The sequence below is a fragment of the Neoarius graeffei genome, chromosome 20, assembly GCF_027579695.1.
Source record: "Neoarius graeffei isolate fNeoGra1 chromosome 20, fNeoGra1.pri, whole genome shotgun sequence".
NCBI classification, from domain to species: Eukaryota; Metazoa; Chordata; class Actinopteri; order Siluriformes; family Ariidae; genus Neoarius; species Neoarius graeffei.
This window is the reverse complement of record NC_083588.1, coordinates 42,411,099-42,433,101: the sequence shown is the minus strand read 5'-3', so window position 1 is coordinate 42,433,101 and position 22,003 is coordinate 42,411,099. Positions and strand designations below refer to the sequence as shown.

The 22,003-nt window shown below is 45.5% G+C and overlaps 1 protein-coding gene across 1 annotated transcript in view; it reads right to left on the bottom strand.

Moving 5' to 3' along the window:
* baiap2l1b (BAR/IMD domain containing adaptor protein 2 like 1b) overlaps positions 1 to 22,003 on the bottom strand; it is an 82,646-nt gene that overhangs the window by 5,314 nt on the left and 55,329 nt on the right. The window contains exons 11-12 of the mRNA XM_060901737.1: positions 4,709 to 4,768; positions 3,821 to 3,986 (exon numbers count right to left, since the gene is read on the bottom strand). Coding sequence (XP_060757720.1) covers positions 3,821 to 3,986; positions 4,709 to 4,768 — 226 coding nt within the window. The remainder of the gene's footprint in view (positions 1 to 3,820; positions 3,987 to 4,708; positions 4,769 to 22,003) is intronic.

Here is a 22,003-nt window from a genome sequence, read left to right as displayed (position 1 = left end):
AGAAGCAACATTTAATATACTAAACTTATCTGGGTTAATTCTCTCTGTACACATCTCTTGATGAGTGAAGCTAGGTGGGGGGGGGGGGGGTTGGGGGTTGCGCTGGTTGGATGACGATAGAACTGAACTGAGGACAAAAGTATATTTTAGTATCTGGACTGTTCCAATACAACGTATCCTTCCCTCCCTCTCTCACACTACCACAATCCTTGATTCTCGTTCCCCTTCTGTGAAAAAGGATGATTATAGTGGGTTGGATGCAACAAAGTTGGGCAGACTCATCTTCCTGATGAAAGAAATGTTTGTAGTGTGTCATCCCTGTGCTTACCTCAGTTTTCCAGGAATGTTCAAAACCAAGCCCTGTCTGAGTAATTACATGCCACAGGGCTGGTGAGTCAATCCTTGTCAAGTGTTGGCCTTTGCACCTCTACAGTTGACTTTTTATTGTATTTACACACAATGTGTATGAATGGCTGAATGAGTGGCTTAGTCCAGTATGTGGTGGTGGCGGTTTCAGGTTGAGCTCCGTGTGGAATTCCATCGACAAGACTGAGCCATGACCCGGATGTGCGGAGGCGCCGGGGTTCACCAAGGCTTGAGAGGGCAATGAATATTTCACTGGGTTTAGCAAGGAGTATCCCATTTCATTGCATCGACATTCATTCCTCCTACTTGCAATCACCACAAAATCAGGGCCGTCTCCCCCCACCCCCCATATGTTTCTTCATGCCAGTGCTAGTTAAGCTGCCTCACCCATTTCATCACAGACTTTACATAGGAACAGATTCTTATTGTTGATAAGGCCACAAACATGAGATTGCTCCAGCACCAGTGTTCATTTAGTTCAAGAGATCATATTTCATGCTATTCTAGCACTGACAGCAGGGACTAAACCCGCTGAAGGGGAGAATAGATCTTGGCTACAAACAAAGATCTAATTTATTTTGCGATATAACAGGCTTTTGTGAGTGCAAACAAAGTTATTTACATGTAGCCACATTTTTGCTAACGCTTTGCATAAATGCAAAACATTTTATTCCTAGTTGGACATCTTAGAGGGTGCTAAGCAGCCTTCAAACAATGAGTGACATTTGTAGACTAATGCCAGTATAATTCCAGAAAAGTTTGCATAATACACTTTAAAGCAAACAACACAGTTCACCTCAATGTATGTAAACACAGTAGCAGTTTGAAGGTGACTCACTAAAAAGGCTTTTTGTTCCCCCCCCCAGTCATTGTTGTTAATGCCACTCCTTTGGTCTAGCGTTAAGGATTTAGCATTGTTCCAAAGGCAATCCTCTTTAAGGTGTAGCTGATCCTATGATCTGCTCAGGCACACAGACTGTAATGATATCTATGTCACAATGTGTTCTGTATCTCTGTGCCAAGGCACAGTGCTGCTTTGTGCAGCAGACGCACATCACAGACTCATTCTAAATTCGGTCATGTTGACCTATTGGCTCAGACAGCTGTGAGATTTATCTTCTTTGGTATGTGTGTGTTTATTCAAAAATCCTGAATCCCGCTATAGCCTCAGATTCCTGTTCCTGGTTGACGGGAGTGGAGCCTAACAGGCTCTTCTGCTGTTGTACCTCATCCGTCACTTCTGAGATGCTTTTCTGCTCAACACTGTTGTAAACCGTGGTTATCAGGGTTAACATAGCTGTACTGTCAGCTGGAACCAGCCTGGTTATTCTCCTCTGACTTCTCTTATCATTTACGGAATTTGACAGACACCCTTATCCAGGGCAACTTACATTTATCTCATTTATACAAATGAGCAGTTGAGGGTTAAGAGCCTTGCACAATAGCCAAGCAGTGGCAGTGCTGGGATTTGAACTCAACCTTCCAACCAGTCGTCCAATGTCTTAACCACTGAGATACCATTTCCCAACATGGCATTTACGCAGTTGTGGTCAGAAGTTGACATACAGTGACATGAATGTCATGGCAATATTTGGGCTTTCAGTAATTTCTTTGAACTGTTTTTTTTTTTTTTCCTGTGGCAGAATGATCGTACAGCATACATTCTTATTAATAATAATAATAACAACAACAACACCACCAACAACAACCCCACTAGAATTTGGTGCACAAGTTTTAATTTTCTTTGGATTTTCTGAAATCAACACAGGGTCAAAATTACACATACAGGGTCAAAAATTTACATACACTCACTTAGATTATTAATTCACATGTGCTGAAACTTCCAAAATGTCTCTTATCTTGCCAAGGCTGAGGTCTCTTAGCTTCCTGTTAGTGATCATGATTGACTACAGCTGGTAGCTTCTCTGTGCCTTCATAAAAAGGGTTTGTTTACAGCACTCATTGGATTGACCAACACACAATACAGTGGTAAAGTCCAAGGAGCTCAGTGCAGATCTGAGAAAGAGGATCGCAGATATACACAACTCCGGAATGTCTCTTGGAGCCATTTCTAAACAATTGCAAATTCCAAGATCAGTTCAAACAACTGTATGCAAGTTATTGTGAGGTGTAGTCACTTTGCTTCAAGGAAACCCAAACGGTCACCCTCAGCTGAAAGGAAATTGGTTTGGATGGTCAGGAACAACCTGGGAACCACCATGGCACAGCCCTGCCATGAACTGGAAGCTGATGATCACTGTCTACAGTTCAGTGAGTTTTACATCACCATGGACTAAGAGGCTGCTATCCAGGAAATAACCCCCTGCTCCAAAATTGACACCTTCAAGCTTAAAGTTTGAAGCTGACCACACGGACAAAGAAAAAACTTTCTGGAAGATAGCTTTATGGTCAGATGAGACAAAGACTGAGTTGTTTGGCCAAAATGACCACCACGTACAGAGGAACACTGTACCAACTGGTGGTGGTAAGACCACCGTGCTCTGGGGCTGTTTTGCTGCCAGTGGAAGTAGTTAATAATGAAGGAGGAGGACTACCTCAGAATTCTTCAGCATAAACCATCAGAAACTTGAACATGACAATGAACCCAAACGCACATCTGGTTGTGGAGGATAAAGCAGGCTAACATTAAGCTTAAAACAAGTCCTGACTTCAACCTTATTGAAAATATATGGACCGTGCTTATAAGTTGAGTCCATGCTGGGGTGGGTAGGGGGGAATTTAATTGAACTCTACCAAGTCTACTATGAAGAGTCGTGAAATATCCAACCAGAATTCTGCCAGAAACTTGTTCATGGTAAACAAAAATGTTTGGTCAAGGTGAATCTTGTGAAGAGGCATTGTACCTAAAAATATGAGGGTGTGTTCTATGTATATTTTTGACCTTGTGTTGATTTCAGAAAACCCAAAGAAAATTAAAACTTGTGCACCAAATTCTAGTTTTTTTTATTTAAAAAGATGTATGCTGTACATTCTGCCACAGAAAAATAACAGTTCAAAGAGATTACTGAAAGTCCAAATATTGGTCATCTTGAATATGAATGTCACTGGATGTAAACTTCTGACCACAACTGTACATCCACAGACCAGTCAATGACTGGATGCATTTTGGATTTTTGTACCATTCTGTGTAAACTCTAAGGACTGTTGCGTGTGAAAATACCTGGAAATCAGCCCATCTGGCACCCACAACCACACCATGATCAAAGCCACTACGATCATATTTTTTTCGTTATTTTGATGTGTACATTAACTGAAACCCTTGACTTGTGTCTGAATAATTTTATGCACTGTGCCGCTGCCATGTGAGTGGTTGAAGGGATTAATAAGCAGGTGTACACGCTCTAAATAAGTGGTCATTGAGTGTGTATTCAGACTTTGTCAACTCAAAACAGCTCATTCTACATAGGAAGAGATGAGCAAGAGAGCTACTTACAGTGTTTTCAGAGGAAGGCACATGTGTCTGAATCAGGGACTTGGTCGAGTTCCTCCTGACAGGGGTGTCGCTGTAGTCAGGAGGAGGCAGCAGCACATCACCTTCAGACTCTTGCTGCAGGAGGTTGACCACACTCTTACTGCGGGCCGGAGGATTCCCAACAATGCTTCAAGAGTAGGCCACGTTAGAACATACCACATACGAATGCATAGCGGAATCGATACAACAATTTTTGCATGTGTAATAATACAAGGTTTATGAGGCATGGATAAATAAAATTCTCAACACTGAAATGTTTTCTTTCATTATAAGTGATGCTATAGGTCCAAAACGGTCCCTTAACTCTCTTCTGTCCTATATACACATACAAACACTGTCTAAGGCAATAATGCATTTCAATGAACATACAAGATCAAAAAAGGGTGGATCATCTACAGAAAGTCATACTCAATGTCCTATACAGAGCCCTTTTAGTGGCTTTGTGACAGTCTCCATGCACACATGAAACTCAGCTGAGCTTTTCCACCCAACCAGTCAGTTAAGGGCCAGTACATTGACTGATGTTTTTAGACTCTCAAGTACTTCAACTTGAGAAACACAATAGACACAACATATTTTCAGACTGAGGTCCTCGGGTCTTTAACAGAGGCTACTTGGTAATGTACTTCCTCCAAAAGCGTATTTTATGTAACTATTCAGAAGCCGTGGCAATGCAGTACTTTCTAACAATGAGGAACTAAAGGTCTTTAAATGTAATGATCCTAAAATAGAGCCTGAACCTAGCTTGGGTTTCCTTGTCTTCAAAGGAGAACTGATCAGTATCGGCAGCAGTCAAGAGAATTACTGAGAAGAGTGTGTGCACGCGAGAGAGAGGGGGAGTCTGATTACCTGTTATTTACCACGGGTTCTACATATGGACGACAGTAGGAGGATGGAAACCAGCCCCTTCTGTGAAAAGCAAGCAGAAATGTACGACATTAAATCCACATACAAATAGATGAATATTGGACAAAGAAATAATAATACAATGTTCATCACTATGCTACAAATTAATAGGCATGAAACGCTTACACGTCTTTAGCTTTGTACAATGTACCAGAAAATTAAATTATAACATGCAAACATGTCAAAAAACATTTAAGGTCAAACTGCTTTAAATGACCGCTCATCCACAAATAAAATGTGTGGGAAATATTGAGAAGACAGATGACAAGTTGAAACTTTGCATAATAAAAGCACAGAGACAATGGCTGTCTGAAGTCACTCACTCATTCACTACTCCCTATCTAGGGAATTCTATATAGAGGACTATATAGTGAGCTCATTGGTAAAATGAAGGGAGAACCCCCCCACACACACTTTCCGACGCTACTCCGCCGTGCCGTTATTTACGTTATTACTGTTGCACAATTAAAACGTGCCGGATCAGTTGGCTGGTGGGTTTTCAACATAATAAATACTTGCGTATATTTTTGTAAGGGCGGCACGGTGGTGTAGTGGTTAGCGCTGTCGCCTCACAGCAAGAAGGTCCTGGGTTCGAGCCCCGGGGCCGGTGAGGGCCTTTCTGTGTGGAGTTTGCATGTTCTCCCCGTGTCCGCGTGGGTTTCCTCCGGGTGCTCCGGTTTCCCCCACAGTCCAAAGACATGCAGGTTAGGTTAACTGGTGACTCTAAATTGACTGTAGGTGTGAATGTGAATGGTTGTGTGTCTATGTGTCAGCCCTGTGATGACCTGGCGACTTGTCCAGGGTGTACCCCGCCTTTCGCCCGTAGTCAGCTGGGATAGGCTCCAGCTTGCCTGCGACCCTGTAGAACAGGATAAAGCGGCTACAGATAATGAGATGAGATGATATTTTTGTAATAAAATAAAATACATACACAGTGCATTTCCCACGCTAATAAATACAAAGTACTTTGTGTCTGCTGCGTCTTTCAGTTCTTTTAAAAATCAAGGCTGAATACTTTCTTTGCCGCTGCCTTTTATTCAATCAAATTTGAGGCTTTTAATTAATTCCTCGCTCTGCACTGTAACTTATTCTTGTATTTGTCTTATTCTATTTTTTAATCTTATTTTCTATTCTCTATTTTTAATTGTCCGTTTATAATGGTGTTTCTTCCTAGGTCCATTCACCCCAACACACTTTTTCTTTCAGTGCGACCACAATGCAAAGTATACAGTGGATGCTTGAAAGTTTGTGAACCCTTTAGAATTTTCTATATTTCTGCAGAAATATGACCTAAAACATCAGATTTTCACACAAGTCCTAAAAGTAGATAAAGAGAACCCAGTTAAACAAAGGAGACAAAAATATTATACTTGGTCATTTATTTATTGAGGAAAATGATCCAATATTACATATCCGTGAGTGGCAAAAGTATGTGAACCTTTGCATTCAGTATCTGGTGTGACCCCCTTGTGCAGCAATAACTGCAACTAAACGTTTGCGGTAACTGTTGATCAGTCCTGCACACCGGCTTGGAGGAATTTTAGCCCGTTCCTCTGTACAGAACAGCTTCAACTCTGGGATGTTGGTGGGTTTCCTCACATGAACGGCTCACTTCAGGTCCTTCCACAACATTTCGATTGGGTTAAGGTCAGGACTTTGACTTGGCCATTCCAAAACATTAACTTTATTCTTCTTTAACCATTCTTTGGTAGAACGACTTGTATGCTTAGGGTTGTCGTCTTGCTGCATGACCCACCTTCTCTTGAGATTCAGTTCATGGACAGATGTCCTGACATTTTCCTTTAGGATTCGCTGGTATAATTCAGAATTCATTGTTCCATCAATGATGGCAAGCTATCCTGGGCCAGATGCAGCAAACCAGGCCCAAACCATGATACTACCACCACCATGTTTCACAGACAGGATAAGGTTCTTACAGTGCCTTGAAAAAGTATTCATACCCCTTGAACTTTTTCAAATTTTTCCACCTTACAACCACGAACTTAAAAGTTTTTTATTGAGATTTTATGTGATAGACCAACACAGAGTAGCACATAATTGTGAAGTGAAAATGATAAATGGTCTTCAAATTTTTAAACAAACAAAAATCTGAAAAATGTGGTGTGCATTAGTATTCAGCCCCCTGTACTCTGATACCTCTAAATACAATCCAGTGCAATCAATTGCCTTCAGAAGTCATCTAATTAGTTAATAGAGTCCTACTGTGTGTAATTTACTCTCAGCATAAATACACTTGTTCTGTGAAGGCCTCAGTGGTTTGTTAGAGAACACTGAAGAACAAACAGCATCATGAAGACCAAAGAACTCACCAGACAGGTCAGGGATAAAGTTCTGGAGAAGTTTAAAGCAGGGTTAGGTTATAAAAAATTATCCCAAGCTTTGAACATCTCAAGAAGCACTGTTCAAGCCATCATTCAAAAATGGAAAAAGTATGGCACAACTGCAAACCTACCGTCCACCTAAACTGACAGAGTGAGCAAGGAGAGCACTGGTCAGAGAAGCAGCCAAGAGGCCCATGATCACTCTGGAGGAGCTGCAGAAATCCACAGCTCAGGTGGGAGAATCTGTGCACAGGACAACTATAAGTCGTACACTCCACAAATCTGGCCTTTTTGGAAGAGTGGCAAGAAGAAAGCCATTGTTGAAAGCAGGGCTTTGAACCGGTTCAAGGAACGAAAACCAGGAACTTTTTCTATTTCACATGGAACAGAAACGAAACCAGAAACTTTATTATTTTTTATGTTCCGGAACAGAAACGCTTATTAAAAATAATGGTAACCGGTTAATACCGGTTTTTATTTCGTTCCTCAAAGTTTCCATAGCCTACAAATAAAAGTCATTCTTCTCCTGCGCAAGTTTCTATGACCCGCTGGGGTTCACTTCCTGTGTGACGTTCGCTGACTGAATGGAGAGAGCGGGAGGGTGGACTACTATCATGTCTCCACATCTTAAATAAGAGGTAAATATTGCAGTCTATCGTTATTCAAAAACGTTAATTTCAAACACAATAATATATTTGTCCACGTTAATGAGAGGCTCGCGAACATTAAATGACGTTAACCTCTGTTAGCCTATCAATGCATAGGGCCTGACTAGCCTTTGGTAACACACTAAATGAATTATCTTTCATTTTTGGCACTTTTTCTGTTTGTGTAGATGGGAAGACATACTGAGAATCCAAATCGCCAACATTTGAAATAATAATTGTTTTGAATTATTTCCTGTCTTATTTAATGAAGGTTGTAATAGAATTAGCCTACATTTGGCTTAAGCTGGATGAGACAGAGACATAATTTTATAGCCATTTGTTAAACAGCTGACAGGGAACGTAATTAACTATTCCGGGAACGAAATTTTTTTGTTCTAACCAGTTCGGGAATGTCTATTTAATGGTGGAACCCAAAACCGGAAACGTTAAAATTCCGTTTCTGTTTGGAACGAACCAATAGGAAAAAAAATCTGGTTCAAAGCCCTGGTTGAAAGACAGGCATAAGAAGTCTCGTTTGCAGTTTGCCAGAAGCCATGTAGGGGACACAGCAAACATGTGGAAGAAGGTGCTTTGGTCAGATGAGACCAAAGTTGAACTTTTTGGCCTAAATGCAAAGCGCTATGTGTGGCAGAAAGCTAACACTGCTCATCACCCTACACACACCATCCCCACTGTGAAACATGGTGGTGGCAGCATCATGCTATGGGGATGCTTTTCTTCAGCAGGGACAGGGAAGCTGGTCAGAGAGTTGATGGGAAGATGGATGGAGCTAAATACAGGGCAATCCTGGAAGAAAACCTGTTGGAGGCTGCAAAAGACTTGAGACTGGGAAGGAGATTCACCTTCCAGCAAGACCATGACCCTAAACATACAGCCAGAGCTACAATAGAATGGTTTAGATCAAAGAATATTCATGTGTTAGAATGGCCCAGTCAAAGTCCAGACCTAAATCCCATTGAGCATCTGTGGCAAGACTTAAAAATTGCTGTTCACAGACACTCTCCATCCAATCTGGCTGAGCTTAAGCTATTTTGCAAAGAAGAATGGGCAAAAATTTCAGTGTCTAGATGTGCAAAGCTGGTAGAGACATACCACAAAAGACTTGCAGCTGTAATTGCAGCAAAAGGTGGCTCTACAAAGTATTGACGCAGGGGGCTGAATACTAATGCACATCACATTTTTCAGATTTTTATTTGTTTAAAATTTTGAAGACCATTTATCATTTTTGTTTCACTTCACAATTATGTGCTACTCTGTGTTGGTCTATCACATAAAATCTCAATAAAAAAAACTTTTAAGTTCGTGGTTGTAAAGTGGAAAAATGTGAAAAAGTTCAAGGGGTATGAATACTTTTGCAAGGCACTGTATGCTGGAATACAGTGTTTTCCTTTCTCCAAACATAATGCTTCTCATTTAAACCAAAAAGTTCTATTTTGGTCTCATCCGTCCACAAGACATTTTTCCAATAACCTTCTGGCTTGTTCATGTGATCTTTAGCAAACTGCAGATGAGCAGCAATGTTCTTTTTGGAGAGCAGTGGTTTTCTCCTTGCAACCCTGCCATGCACACCATTGTTGTTCAGTGTTCTCCTGATGGTGGACTCATGAACATTACCCAATGTGAGAGAGAGGCCTTCAGTTGCTTAGAAGTTACCCTGGGGTCCTTTGTGACCTTGCCGACTATTACACACCTTGCTCTTGGAGTGATCTTTGTTGGTCGACCACTCCTGGGGAGGGTAACAATGGTCTTGAATTTCCTCCATTTGTACACAATCTGTCTGACTGTGGATTGGTGGAGTCCGAACTCTTTAGAGATGGTTTTGTAACCTTTTCCAGCCTGATGAGCATCAACGACGCTTTTTCTGAGGTCCTCAGAAATCTCTTTTGTTCGTGCCATGATGCACTTCCACAAACGTGTTGTGAAGATCAGACTTTGATAGATCCCTGTTCTTTAAATAAAACAGGATGCCCACTCTCACCTGATTGTCATCCCATTGATTGAAAACACCTGACTCTAATTTCACCTTCAAATTTACTGATAATCCTAGAGGTTCACATACTTTTGCCACTCACAGATATGTAATATTGGATAATTTTCCTCAATAACTACATGGCCAAGTATAATATTTTTGTCTCATTTGTTTAACTGGGTTCTCTTTATCTACTTTTAGGACTTGTGTGAAAATCTGATGTTTGAGGTCATATTTCTGCAGAAATATAGAAAATTCTAAAGGGGTCACAAACTTTCAAGCATCATTGAAAGCAGCCATCAGTTGTACACTACTTTTCACAGTGCATTGTGGGATACTATGAGTCCACTATATAGGGTGTAATAATTCTCACTATACATTCGGACAGCACTACAAAATGGCAAACTCACTATATAGTCCACTATATAGTGAGTAGTGAGTGATTTCGGGCACAGGATATATTCGGAGCCTACAACCACCACCAGAGTGTTTAATTTTGGTGCTCTTCTGGTGTTGCTGATTTGGGATGGTAACATTGTGAAGGTCTAGATTATTATGCAATGCATAAAGAATAAAGAAAATAACTTCATATCAAAGGCAAGTGAGGAAAGTTCCTACCAGACAGAGAACCCTGTTGGAGAAAGAAGTTCTAATGAAGAGATTAAACTCTTCCATAAGACCCTAAAGTGCAGGATCTGATCATGGCAACAGATCAATAATAATAATGAACTACATAGAAGAATGAAGCAAAACAGGGCTGGATTATGGTTTCTGCTGAGCTGCTTTAAATACATGGTTATTTTTTTCTACAGGCAGAAACAAACATTGAAGGACCAAAGGTTCACCAGTGTTTTCTCATCATAGCCAACCAATACATGGAGTAAATAGAAAGGAAACTCCAAAAGATCTTCCAGGGTGAGATATGTGGGAACACCTGGACTAAAATAAAAGTTAAAATGCAACACTGACTCAGTGCTCAACATAGTTTTCCACTCAAGAAGGAGGAACAAACTAGCTTTTTTTTTTGGAAGCATGCATTGAATATAAAAGTGGGCAGTAACTTTGATAAGAAGAAGAACTTTATTCATCACGTGTACACTTGTGAAATTCCTCTCTGCATTTAACCCATCTGAAGCAGTGAACACACATGCGTGGGCACACATACCCAGAGCAGTGGGCAACCATGCTAACAGCACCCAGGGATCAGTTGGGGGTTAGGTGCCTCGTGCAAGGGCACTTCAGCCTAAGGTCGTCCCATGTTAACCTAACCACACGTCTTTGAACTGTGGGGAGAATTGGAGCACCCAGAGGAAACCCACACAGACTTGGGGAGAACATGCAAACTCCACACAGAAAGGCCCCCCATTGGCCACTGGGCTCAAACCCAGGACCTTCTTGCTGTGAGGCGACAGTGCCAACCACTACACTGCACCGCCCCAAACTTGGGGATCAGTTGAAAACTGGCACAAAGTATGGGCTTCATTTATCAAGCTGAATGAATGGATTTATGCCGTTAGTGCCTTTGAAGGTTAGAATGGATTTAAATTGTTAGTACAAGTATTTACACACAAAAATGGTATTCATGAAAATCCTGTAAATTCAAATAAAAATATTTGTATCCTAGTTATGCTCCTGAGTGTGAAAATTTATGCATAAGAAAATTAATGTAAACCTCAACTTGACTGACATCAAATCACATCTTTTGCATGGAATTTTATACATGGAATATACTGCTGAGTTTAAATTGTCTCTTATACAAGTGCTTTGGAGTCTCCAGCATACCAATTTATTAGGTCAGGGAGTAAGAATACCATTGAGAAACGTGAAAACTAGCCATTTTATATCTCATCTCATTATCTCTAGCCGCTTTATCCTGTTCTACAGGGCCGCAGGCAAGCTGGAGCCTATCCCAGCTGACTACGGGCGAAAGGCGGGGTACACCCTGGACAAGTCGCCAGGTCATCACAGGGCTGACACATAGACACAGACAACCATTCACACTCACATTCACACCTACGGTCAATTTAGAGTCACCAGTTAACCTAACCTGCATGTCTTTGGACTGTGGGGGAAACCGGAGCACCCGGAGGAAACCCACGCGGACACGAGGAGAACATGCAAACTCCACACAGAAAGGCCCTCGCCGGCCATGGGGCTCGAACCCGGACCTTCTTGCTGTGAGGCGACAGTGCTAACCACTACACCACCGTGCTGCCAGGAATGTGTATGTATAATAATAATAATAGTAATAATAATAATAATAAATAATGATGGCTTTTTTCATGGTCTATCTATTCAGCTAGCATGATATTGAACTCGTCTTCGACTTGTTCAGTATCATGCTAGCTGAATGGAATATATCTGATGCACCACTCAACGCCAGCCAATATTATTTAAATTATTATACATACGGGCCACTTTTTCCATGGAATAAAAACATGTATTCTATTCCCTTCTAGTGGGTTTATTGATGGCATGCAATATTGTTACATTTTTTATCCTCCATATATTATGCCACTCTCCCCAATGGAGAATGAGCGTGCAATATTGTTATAATATTGCACGTTGTCAAGACAACACGATGTCACACGTCAGAACTCACGCAAAGAGCCAATGACAAAACTTTTCTGCTGTGCATATGCGCAATCAATTCTTTGTCAGCCGGGTAAGAGAGAAGACAAGGCTACTCCAGTGCTAGATTTAAGCAATAAATAAACTGGAAACTGAAGACGTGCTGAACATCCGAAAGGCTACCAAAAATTTATTATATATTCTTCACACATATTTACAAGAGAAAAACATACCAATGGACATCGAAAAACTGGAAAAGAGACATGGAGATGTAAAACTTCCATGCTAGCGAGTGACTGTTTGTAAACAAACATGGCTGCAAGGTTTGCTTCATTAAAAGCGGAAGATTTTGAGAGAATTTTGGCTGCCAGGTCGTTCCGTTGTGTGTAGTTGTCGATGTTGATTTTAAAAGTAACTAAGTCAATTACACAGGGAGAATAATAATATTTGCCTTGACTGCGTTAGCATTGGCCTGTGCTAGCACTATGCCGGTTAGAAGGCAACTAGACTGCTGCGCTAACAGCACCAAGTCGCGGGTAAGCTTGCATTGGCCTTCGCTAATGCTGCTGCTGACTGCTGCGCCGGCTAGAAGGCAACTGGACTGCTACGCTAACTGCACCAAGTCATGGGTAAGCTCGTGTTGGCCTTTGAGAATGCGGATATGAAGAGTGTATGTATGCATAATAATAGGCTTTTTTTCATGGTCTATCAGCTATATACCATTCAGCTAGCATGATCCTGAACTAGTCTTCTACTCTTTCAATATGCTAGCTGAACGGAATACATCTTTTTTTTTGGGGGGGGGGGGGGGGGGGGCTTTTTTCACCTTTTTATTGGATAGGACAGTGTAGAGACAGGAAATGAGTGGGAGAGAGATGGGGAGGGATCAAACCCAGGTCCCCGGATTTATGGTATGGCGCCTTATCCACCTGAGCCACGACGCCCCTGAATGGAATATATCTAATAGAACACTCAAAGCCAGCCAATATTATTTAAACATTAAATATGTAATATTTCCATTTCTGTTTACTCCAATTTTCATTTTGAGTTAAAAACAAACAAACAAACGCACGCCCCCTTCAGCCTTTCAGGTATTGATCTATGGTTTCGTGCTCACAGCTGTCTGTGCATGAGGTTTGCATGTGTCACTACATGCAAATCAGCTGAGATGTGTCTGTGCTTGGCATTCATCAACACGTGCAGGCAAGTACAATGAAAACCTGTATTTCTGAAGCTTCTGTAACTCTGGCGAAATTTATATGTTTATGCCAACATTTACACACAATGCTACTAACATTTTAGGCCCAATGTGCATGTACACAAGATCCTGAAGCACATGGCCAGAAAAGTATACAAAAAACATTAGACATTCCATGGCCTACGTGCGGAACGTCTGAGTCAAATACTAGCTGGCACTTTGTTAAACCAGCAAAGGCCCAAACATAACTGTGAAAACATCATGCAAATGTGATCAGTAAAACAGACTGTCTCCTACGTTGATGATGTGTCTAAGAAACATTAGAACAACTTTATTCATCACACGTACACTTGAAATTCCTCTCGGCATTTAACCCACCTGAAGCAGTGAAAACACACATGTGCGCATACACCCAGAGCAGAACTATTATTGTTCAAACCAAGTAATAGGACAGAACTTGTACACATAAAAGAAGCATGTATAGAATACAATGCAACGAAGAATGTAGAATTGGCCAGTAGAAAAACAAGTCCTGTTTAACAGCCAACACAGGAGGGCTACCTCCTCGAGTCAAGACTCTGCTGTGTACCTACAGGTATAGAACAAGAGTTTTGAGATTTCTTTACTGTCCGTATTTCATAAAAGACGACAACTGCTTAGAGAGAGAGGAGAAGATCTGCACCTCAAGGTTACTTGGAATGGTATCTTTACTCTGGGAGCTTCACATCAGTTCACACCTACAGACTTCAATGATTGACTTGTGACCTTAATCTTTATTACATCAAAAGGTGTGAAGATCCACTTGAAGTGATGAAAGCCCCTCAGATGAGTCTTCACTACTCCAACCTGGCTCACTTCTCCCTGACAGTTCAATGACCTGCATGACTGAAAACGTACAGACACGGGCACGAGTACCTTCTCTTTAAACATTTTTTTTTTCTCAAGACCAAATGATAAGATGTTCGGATAAGCAGAGAGAATGTGAGTATCAGTACCAAATACCACTACAACTCTGCAGCACGATCTGGACAGACAGCTGTAATGAGTTTCACTCATCTGGTATCTAATGGATGCATCACAGTTTCACCCAAGTGCTCAGCTTGAAATTATACTGATGCATCTATTGAATGTCGATCCATCCTCTGGCTTGGTTACATAACCAGTGGCTGTAAACCCTGCTAGAAACAAACAAACGGTCTCGGCAGAGAACATGGAGCTAATCTAGCATTCGTTTCAAAGCATGTTTCTCATCCTGAGTGAAGGCTAAGTAAATAGCTGTTTAATTTACACTAACGGGCATCACAAACATTTATACAAGTCAAGGTCAAAACTCTTGGCCTGGTCATAAAAAGCAGGGATGCGAGACTGAACCCCCTATGACAACGAGTTTCTAATTTTCACCTTGTATATATAGAAAGAAGAATGTTTTATTACTGAGGACATTAGACAAGCGTAAAATTGATTTTAATTAGAAGCACTACTGTAGGTCCAAGTTAATCTTGCTATTCTCATGTTTTAGCCTGCACTCATCATGCATAACTAAATGTTAAAGCTGCTGATGACTACAATTGCTTTAAAAAACTAAATACTACTGCCATGCTTTAAAGTATAAAAATACTGTACATGGATGAGAAATATTCTTATGCAATACACTGACCTCATTACTGCACCCTGACAATAATCTGAAATCTCAAGTGGAATTTCTGAAGGACAAAAACTGGTTTAAATTCACCAAGGCTGCTGAAGTGAAAGGCTTCATAAATATTTGGAGTAGTGGTGGAAACTGGCAACTTTCTTCCACATAGCTGCAATTCTTCTGCAGCTGTGCTGGTACTATTCGCCTCACTAGAAAATTGGAAGTGCTGTCATGTCTATAAAACCTATTCAGTCGACACGAACGAAATCAGCGTTCTTTGTGCCACAGATAATTGACAGAAAATCATGGGCAGTTGTGCATACTGATGTCCTCCACTGAGCCTTCTACATTAGCCCGAGGGATCATGCTGGATCAATTTTAACCCTCAACCTGTTTGCATCTGCCAGGAGGTTTAAGACTTGAAGAATCTTTCAAAACGAAACAGCCAAATTAACACAAATACACCATACGGCCAAATGTTTATGGACACTTAACCTTCACACCCACACAGTCCCCTCCAAAATTATTGGAACAGCAAGGCCAATTCTTTTGTTTTTGCTAAACATTGAAGATTGGGAGTTGAGCACAAAAGACGAATATATATGATAAATCAGAATTTCAGCTTTCCTTTCCTGATGTTCATTTCTGTGTGTGTTAAACAACTTAGAACATGGCACCTTTGGTGTCAGATCACCTAATTTTAGGTGAGCAAAATATTGGAACCAGTAGTCTTAAAAGTAAATAACACGCATTATTCTATCCACATTCAGTGGATATGAGCAATCGCACGCTCCGATTGGGTACTCTACTACTAGACCAGGGGTGCCCAAATTGATCCATAAAGGGCCATGTGGCTGCAGGTTTTCATTCCAGCCATGCAGCAGCACCCTGATTTGGCTTATTCAATCAACTGACACACCCACCCTTTAATCAAGGGTGGGTGTGGCTGCAAGTATTTGACTGTGTGAAGACAGTTCAGTTGATTGAATGAGCCAAATCAGGTGTGCTGCTGCATGGCTGGAATGAAAACCTGCAGCCACATGGCCCTTTATGGATCAATTTGGGCACCCCTGTACTAGACTATCAGCTCATATACCGTGAGTAAAGAAAAAACAAAAATGGCGGCGCATGTTGCTGAACCAACCAAGGACGAAATAAAAACTACTTGAAAACAAAACCCTAAAGAACAAAAAGCAACAATATATAGAATAAAAATATTTAAATGGTAACATGTATTTTTTTTTTTCAGAAATTATTATAGCTTTTTCCACAAACTGCTAGTCATTTCAGCGGTTTTTTTAGCCTAGTAAACGAGGGTTATGTATATAACCGCGGTTCTATGAGTTTCGGATGACCGCCAGAGGCGGTGCTTTCAGCACATGGATATCCATCACACGAACGTGCAGGTCGAGTAATAGTAACAACAAAGTCACGTGTGACCTGGGTGACGTCACCCCGTGACCCCGGCATAAAAGACCGGTAAACCCAGGAAGTGACCTCTTGGCAAATCTTCTCGTGTACACTCCGAGTGACTGCCAAGCTCTGGCGGTCATCCGAAACTCATAGAACCGCGGTTATATACATAACCCTCGTTCTATTTCGTTTCTACTGACCGCCAGAGGCGGTGCTTTCAGCACATGGATGACTAATACCAACCAGGTCATGAGGAGTGCCTACCCGTACCCAGTGCTGCTGCGACGGGCCTGGAATGACAGCCGTTGCCACAGGATTATGTGGGACGACATTAAGACGGTAAAACCTGGTGAAGGTGCAGCTGGAAGCCCAGGAGGCTGCGCTGCATATGTCTGAAAGGGGCACGCCCTTCAGTGATGCCCATGAGGCTACCACGCCCCGTGCAGAGTGCGCCCTGGCAGCCGGAGGAATCGGGAAGCCACTGTGCCTGTAGGCATGTAATATGGCCTCGACTATCCACTTGGATAGCCTCTGCTTAGAGAGCGCCAGACCCCTCGACGGTCCTGTGTGGCACAGAAACAGGGCGTCACTCCTACGGAAGCCCTCTGTACGCGACACGTACACCCTGAGGGCGCGAACTGGGCACAAAAGTTCCGACCTCTCACCATGGCCCGCCTCGAACGCCGCAAGGCTAAGGGGCTGGTTGACGAAGGTAGCAGAGAGGGTCTTTGGGAGGAAAGAGGGGTTAGGCCACAGGGTGACCCCACTGTCGCCGGAGTGCCACTGCAGGCACTCCCCACTGACTGACAGCGCGTGTAGTTCCCCGACGCGCCTCATCGATGTAATGGCCAGAAGAAAGCAGTCTTCAGGAAGAGCCATGAAATGTCTGCCGTGAGCAGGGGCTCAGAACGGTGCGTCGCAGAGAGCCTGCAGCACCAATGAAGGTCCCATGTGGGTACCCGGCTCCGTCGGGGGGGTCTCACCGGAGAGCACCCTTCAAGAAACGTGCCACCAAGGCGTGGGACCCCACGGTCCTTCCCCCAACTCTGGCATGCTGAGCAGAGATGGCAGCTGCATAGACCTTGATGGTGGCAGGGATAAGACCCTTATCAAAGCAGAGACTGGCGGAACAGTCAAATGGTCGGCAGGGGGCAGCATGTAGGCTCCTCCCCCCGAGTTAAGCACCAGTTGGAGAAAAGCCTCCATCTGTTGGCATAGAGGGCATTGGTGGGGGGTGCCCGAGAGCTTGCAATGGTATTGACCACTGCCGGCTCACAAGGACCTCGCAGGGGGTCCGGCCCTTCAGCGGCCATACCCAGAGCTGCAGACGGGCTGGATCCGGGTGCCAGATCTGCCCTCCCAGCTGTGATAGCAGGTCAGTCCTCACTGGCAGGCACCAGGGGTCGCCGTTCAGAAGTTGCAGCAACTTGGGAACCCCACTCTGCCCGGCCACCGGGGGGGGCGACAAGCAGCAGCCCGTGGTGGTCCATCGCAACCCTGTGTAGGGTTGGCACGATCAGCAGCAGAGGGGGGGGAGGCATACAGCAGTTGCCTCGGCCAAGCATGCGCCAGCGCATCCTGGCCCAGGGAGCTGGGGCCGTGGAGGCTGAACCACAGAGGGCAGTGTGTCGACTCCTGGCAGGCAAAGAGGTCCACCTCTGCCCTGCCAAAACGTTCCCAGATGGCGAGAACCACCGCTGGGTTGAGTCTCTATTCCCCGGGATCGGGGTCCTGGCGGGACAGCAGATCTGCTGCCCTGTTGGCAGTGCCTGGCAAGTACATGGCACACAGGCTCAAGAGATGTCGATGGGCCCACCGCAGAAGTTGGCCAACCACTTCCAAGCACTGGAGGGACTTTGTGCCTCCCTGGTGGTTGATGTGGTACACTACCGTAGCGTTGTCCGTCCGCACCAGAACGTGTCTGCCGGTCAGGCCTAAGAGGAAGTGCTGTAGGCCGAGGAACACAGCCCGTAGCTCCAGCACGTTGATGTGCTGCGCCCGTGCAGCACCGGGTGGAGGTGGAGACCGTTGAACCACCTCTGAAGCGGCATAAGTCCAGAAGTCCCAGCGGGACCAGAGAGGAGGCTGCCGTAAGCATGCCCAGCAGGCGCTGAAAGGTCTTCAGGGCGAGTGACCTACCCCGTCCGAAGCGGCCAAGCAGTAGGCGGATGTTGTGGATCCTTGTCTGGGAGGGAGTTACCATCAACGACCTCGAATCCAGGTGCACGCCCGAGAAAGTCGTCTCCCGGCTGGGCACCAGCGAGCTCTTCTTGTAATTCACCCTGAGCCCCAGCTCTACGACATGCGAGAGCACAGTCGCGATGTTGGTGCGGGCCTGAGCTGCTGACCGTGAACAGACAAGCCAGTCGTCCAGGTAGGGCAGGACACGCAAACCCCTTGCCTGAAGTAGTGCCGATGCCGCTGCCGCACACCCGGTGAACACACGGGGTGCCAGCGATATCCCAAAGGGCAGAACATTGAACTCGAAAGCCTGGCCCTCGAAGGCAAACCGCAGGAACTGCCTGTGGTGTGGCACAATGGGAACATGGAAGTAGGCGTCTTTCAGGTCAAAGGTGACAACCAGTCGCCCGCCTGGATGTGGTGTAAGACATCCACTGTACGCAGCGTGCGGAATCTCATGGTCCTCAAGTGGGAATTGAGGGACCTCAGGTCGGGGATCGGGCGGATACCGCCGTCCTTCGGAACCAGAAAATACCTGGAGTAGAACCCACCTTGCTGTCTCTGCCTGTCGACGGGAGAGACTGCTCCTTTCTCCAGGAGGGTGGCGATTTCCTGCCGGGGGACGAGGGACTTCCCCGGATGGCTCACGGTGGTGTTTGACCCCATGAAACGTGGTGGACGGCGGCAGAACTGGATGCGGTAACCCTCGGTGAGGGTCACCAGCACCCAGGGGTCAACGCTCTCCAGCTTTGGAGCTGTTCGCTGGAAAAGCGGCCGACCGCCGGCGCGCTGATGTCAGCGCCGTCCAGAGCGCCCCCGTCGGTCACCATGGGGGCGACAAGGAGTGGACTGGGTGTAGGGGGCGGCACCGCGGGTCCGGGAGGTGGTGGGGTGGCGAAAGTCATCAACCCGTCTGGTCTCCTGGCGGGTGCGTGGCCGAGACAGAGTCGGTGTGGGCCCCCTGAAGGACTGGGCAGCATTGCCATGGTGGTGGGCCTGGCGGGGGCCAGCGAACTGCTGTTACGCCTAGATGACCTGGGCACTCCGATCCAGGGCTTGCTGAGTGGCTTCGCCAAACGGCTCCCCGGGGACAACAGGGAGAGAGTGCAGCACACGCCGGTCGGGCTCGGCCAGAGGGGACTGTGCCCGCCATATCTGCTGGCGGCCGAGGGTGAGATACGACATCAGCCGGCCCAGTTCCCGCGACGAGTAGGCAAAGGCCTGGAGCCGCGTCACACAGCTCCCGTGATGCCGCGCTCGTCCCCTCCAGCGTCTGGGGGTCCATGACACCTGGCTGGCAGAAGGGAACTTAAATAGGGCGAGAACGCTCCAAGTAAGTAGCCCAAAATAAACTATCAGGCGGAAATAAAAAATAAACGACCGGGCGAACACACCCGTGGTCGGGAATATTAACAAGGATGGCGCCGTGCGCTACAGAACTGATAAACAGCGGCGAGAAACACCGCTTTAATTTAAATGAATGAAGACCGCTTACCTGAGCGATAACAAACCGGCCTCCAGCAGCGAGGACACGCCTCGGAGGGCTAGTCAGCTAACTCCACCGAGTGAGAGCACTCAGCTTAACGGAGTAACAAACAATACGAATATAACACAAGACAGCCGGCCCGTGAGCAGGCCGGACCATAGGTAGGGGTGTCCTGCATTGCCGCCAGGGCCCTGCAGCGGGAACACTGCCCCCTGTGGCGGAGGCTGAAGATTCGCCAGCAGGGCCTTCATCTCCTCCAGCTCGGTGGACATCACCTCCACCTTCTGAGCCAAATCGCCCGAGCGCTTCTTTTTCGCCTTAAAAGCGAAGACGTGTGGGGGAACCCACGGCGCTTGCTGGGCCCCGCTGCTGCAGCCGACACCGTGTCCTGTCCCCCCGAGGCCCGGGGGATGTCAGACGGAGAATCCAGCCGAGCCAGCCCGGCGGTCCGCGCAGCCACGCTCAGGCACATGCAGTCTGCGCAGGCCATGTCCGTCAGCCCCTGCCGCAGGTGATCAATACCCAGGCATGAGGGGCACTCGCGGTGGCCGTCCTCCGGTTCGAGGGGGACCGGCAGTTGGCGCAGCGAGAGAGAGGTCCATGACGCCTGGCTGGCAGAAGGGAACTTAAAAAATAGGGCGAGAACACCCCAAGTAAGCAGCCCAAAATAAACAATCAGGCGGTAATGAAAAACGACCGGGCGAACACACCCGTGGTCGGGAATATTAACAAGGATAGGCGCCGTGCGCCACAGCACTGATAAGCAGCGGCGAGAAACACCGTTTTAATTTAGATGAATGAAAACCGCTTACCTGGGCGACAACAAGCCAGCCTCCAGCGGCGAGGACACCGCCCCGGAGGGCTAGTCAGCTAACTCCACCGAGCGAGAGCGCTCAGCTTAACGGAGTAACAATACGAATACAACACACAAGACCGCCGGCCTGTGAGCAGGCCGGAGACAAGGCTACACAAAATAAGGCGGTTAATAATATTAACAAAGATAGGCGCAGTGCGCCACAGAACTGATAAACAGCGGCGAGGAACACCGCTTTAAATTAAATAAATGAAAACCGCTTACCTGAATGAGGACAAGCCGGCCTCCAGCGGTGAGGACACCGCCCCGGAGGACTAATCAGCTAACTCCACCGAGCGAGAGCGCTCAGCTTAACGGAGTAACAAACAATACAACACAAGACCGCCGGCCTGTGAGCAGGCCGGAGACAAGGCTACACAAAATAAGGCGGTTAATAATATTAACAAAGATAGGCGCAGTGCGCCACAGAACTGATAAACAGCGGCGAGAAACACCGCTTTAAATTAAATGAATGAAAACCGCTTACCTGAATGAAGACAAGCCGGCCTCCAGCGGTGAGGACACCGCCCCGGAGGGCTAATCAGCTAACTCCACCGAGCGAGAGCGCTCAGCTTAACGGAGTAATAAATCAATACGAATACAACACACAAGACAGCCGGCCTGTGAACAGGCCGGTGGCGAGGCTACACAAAACAAGGTGGTTAATAATATTAACAAGGGTAGGCGCCGAGCGCCGCAGAACTGATAAACAGCGGCGAGAGGAACGCCGCTTTAATTTAAATAATGAAACCCGCTTACCTGAAGCGAAAACAAGCCGGCCTCCAGCGGTGAGGACACCGCCCCGGAGGGCTAATCAGCTAACTCCACCGAGCGAGAGCGCTCAGCTTACGGAGTAATAAATCAATACGAATATAACAAGAGTTGGTGGACTTAGCGCAGTTTCTTGGAGGGTGCATAAGC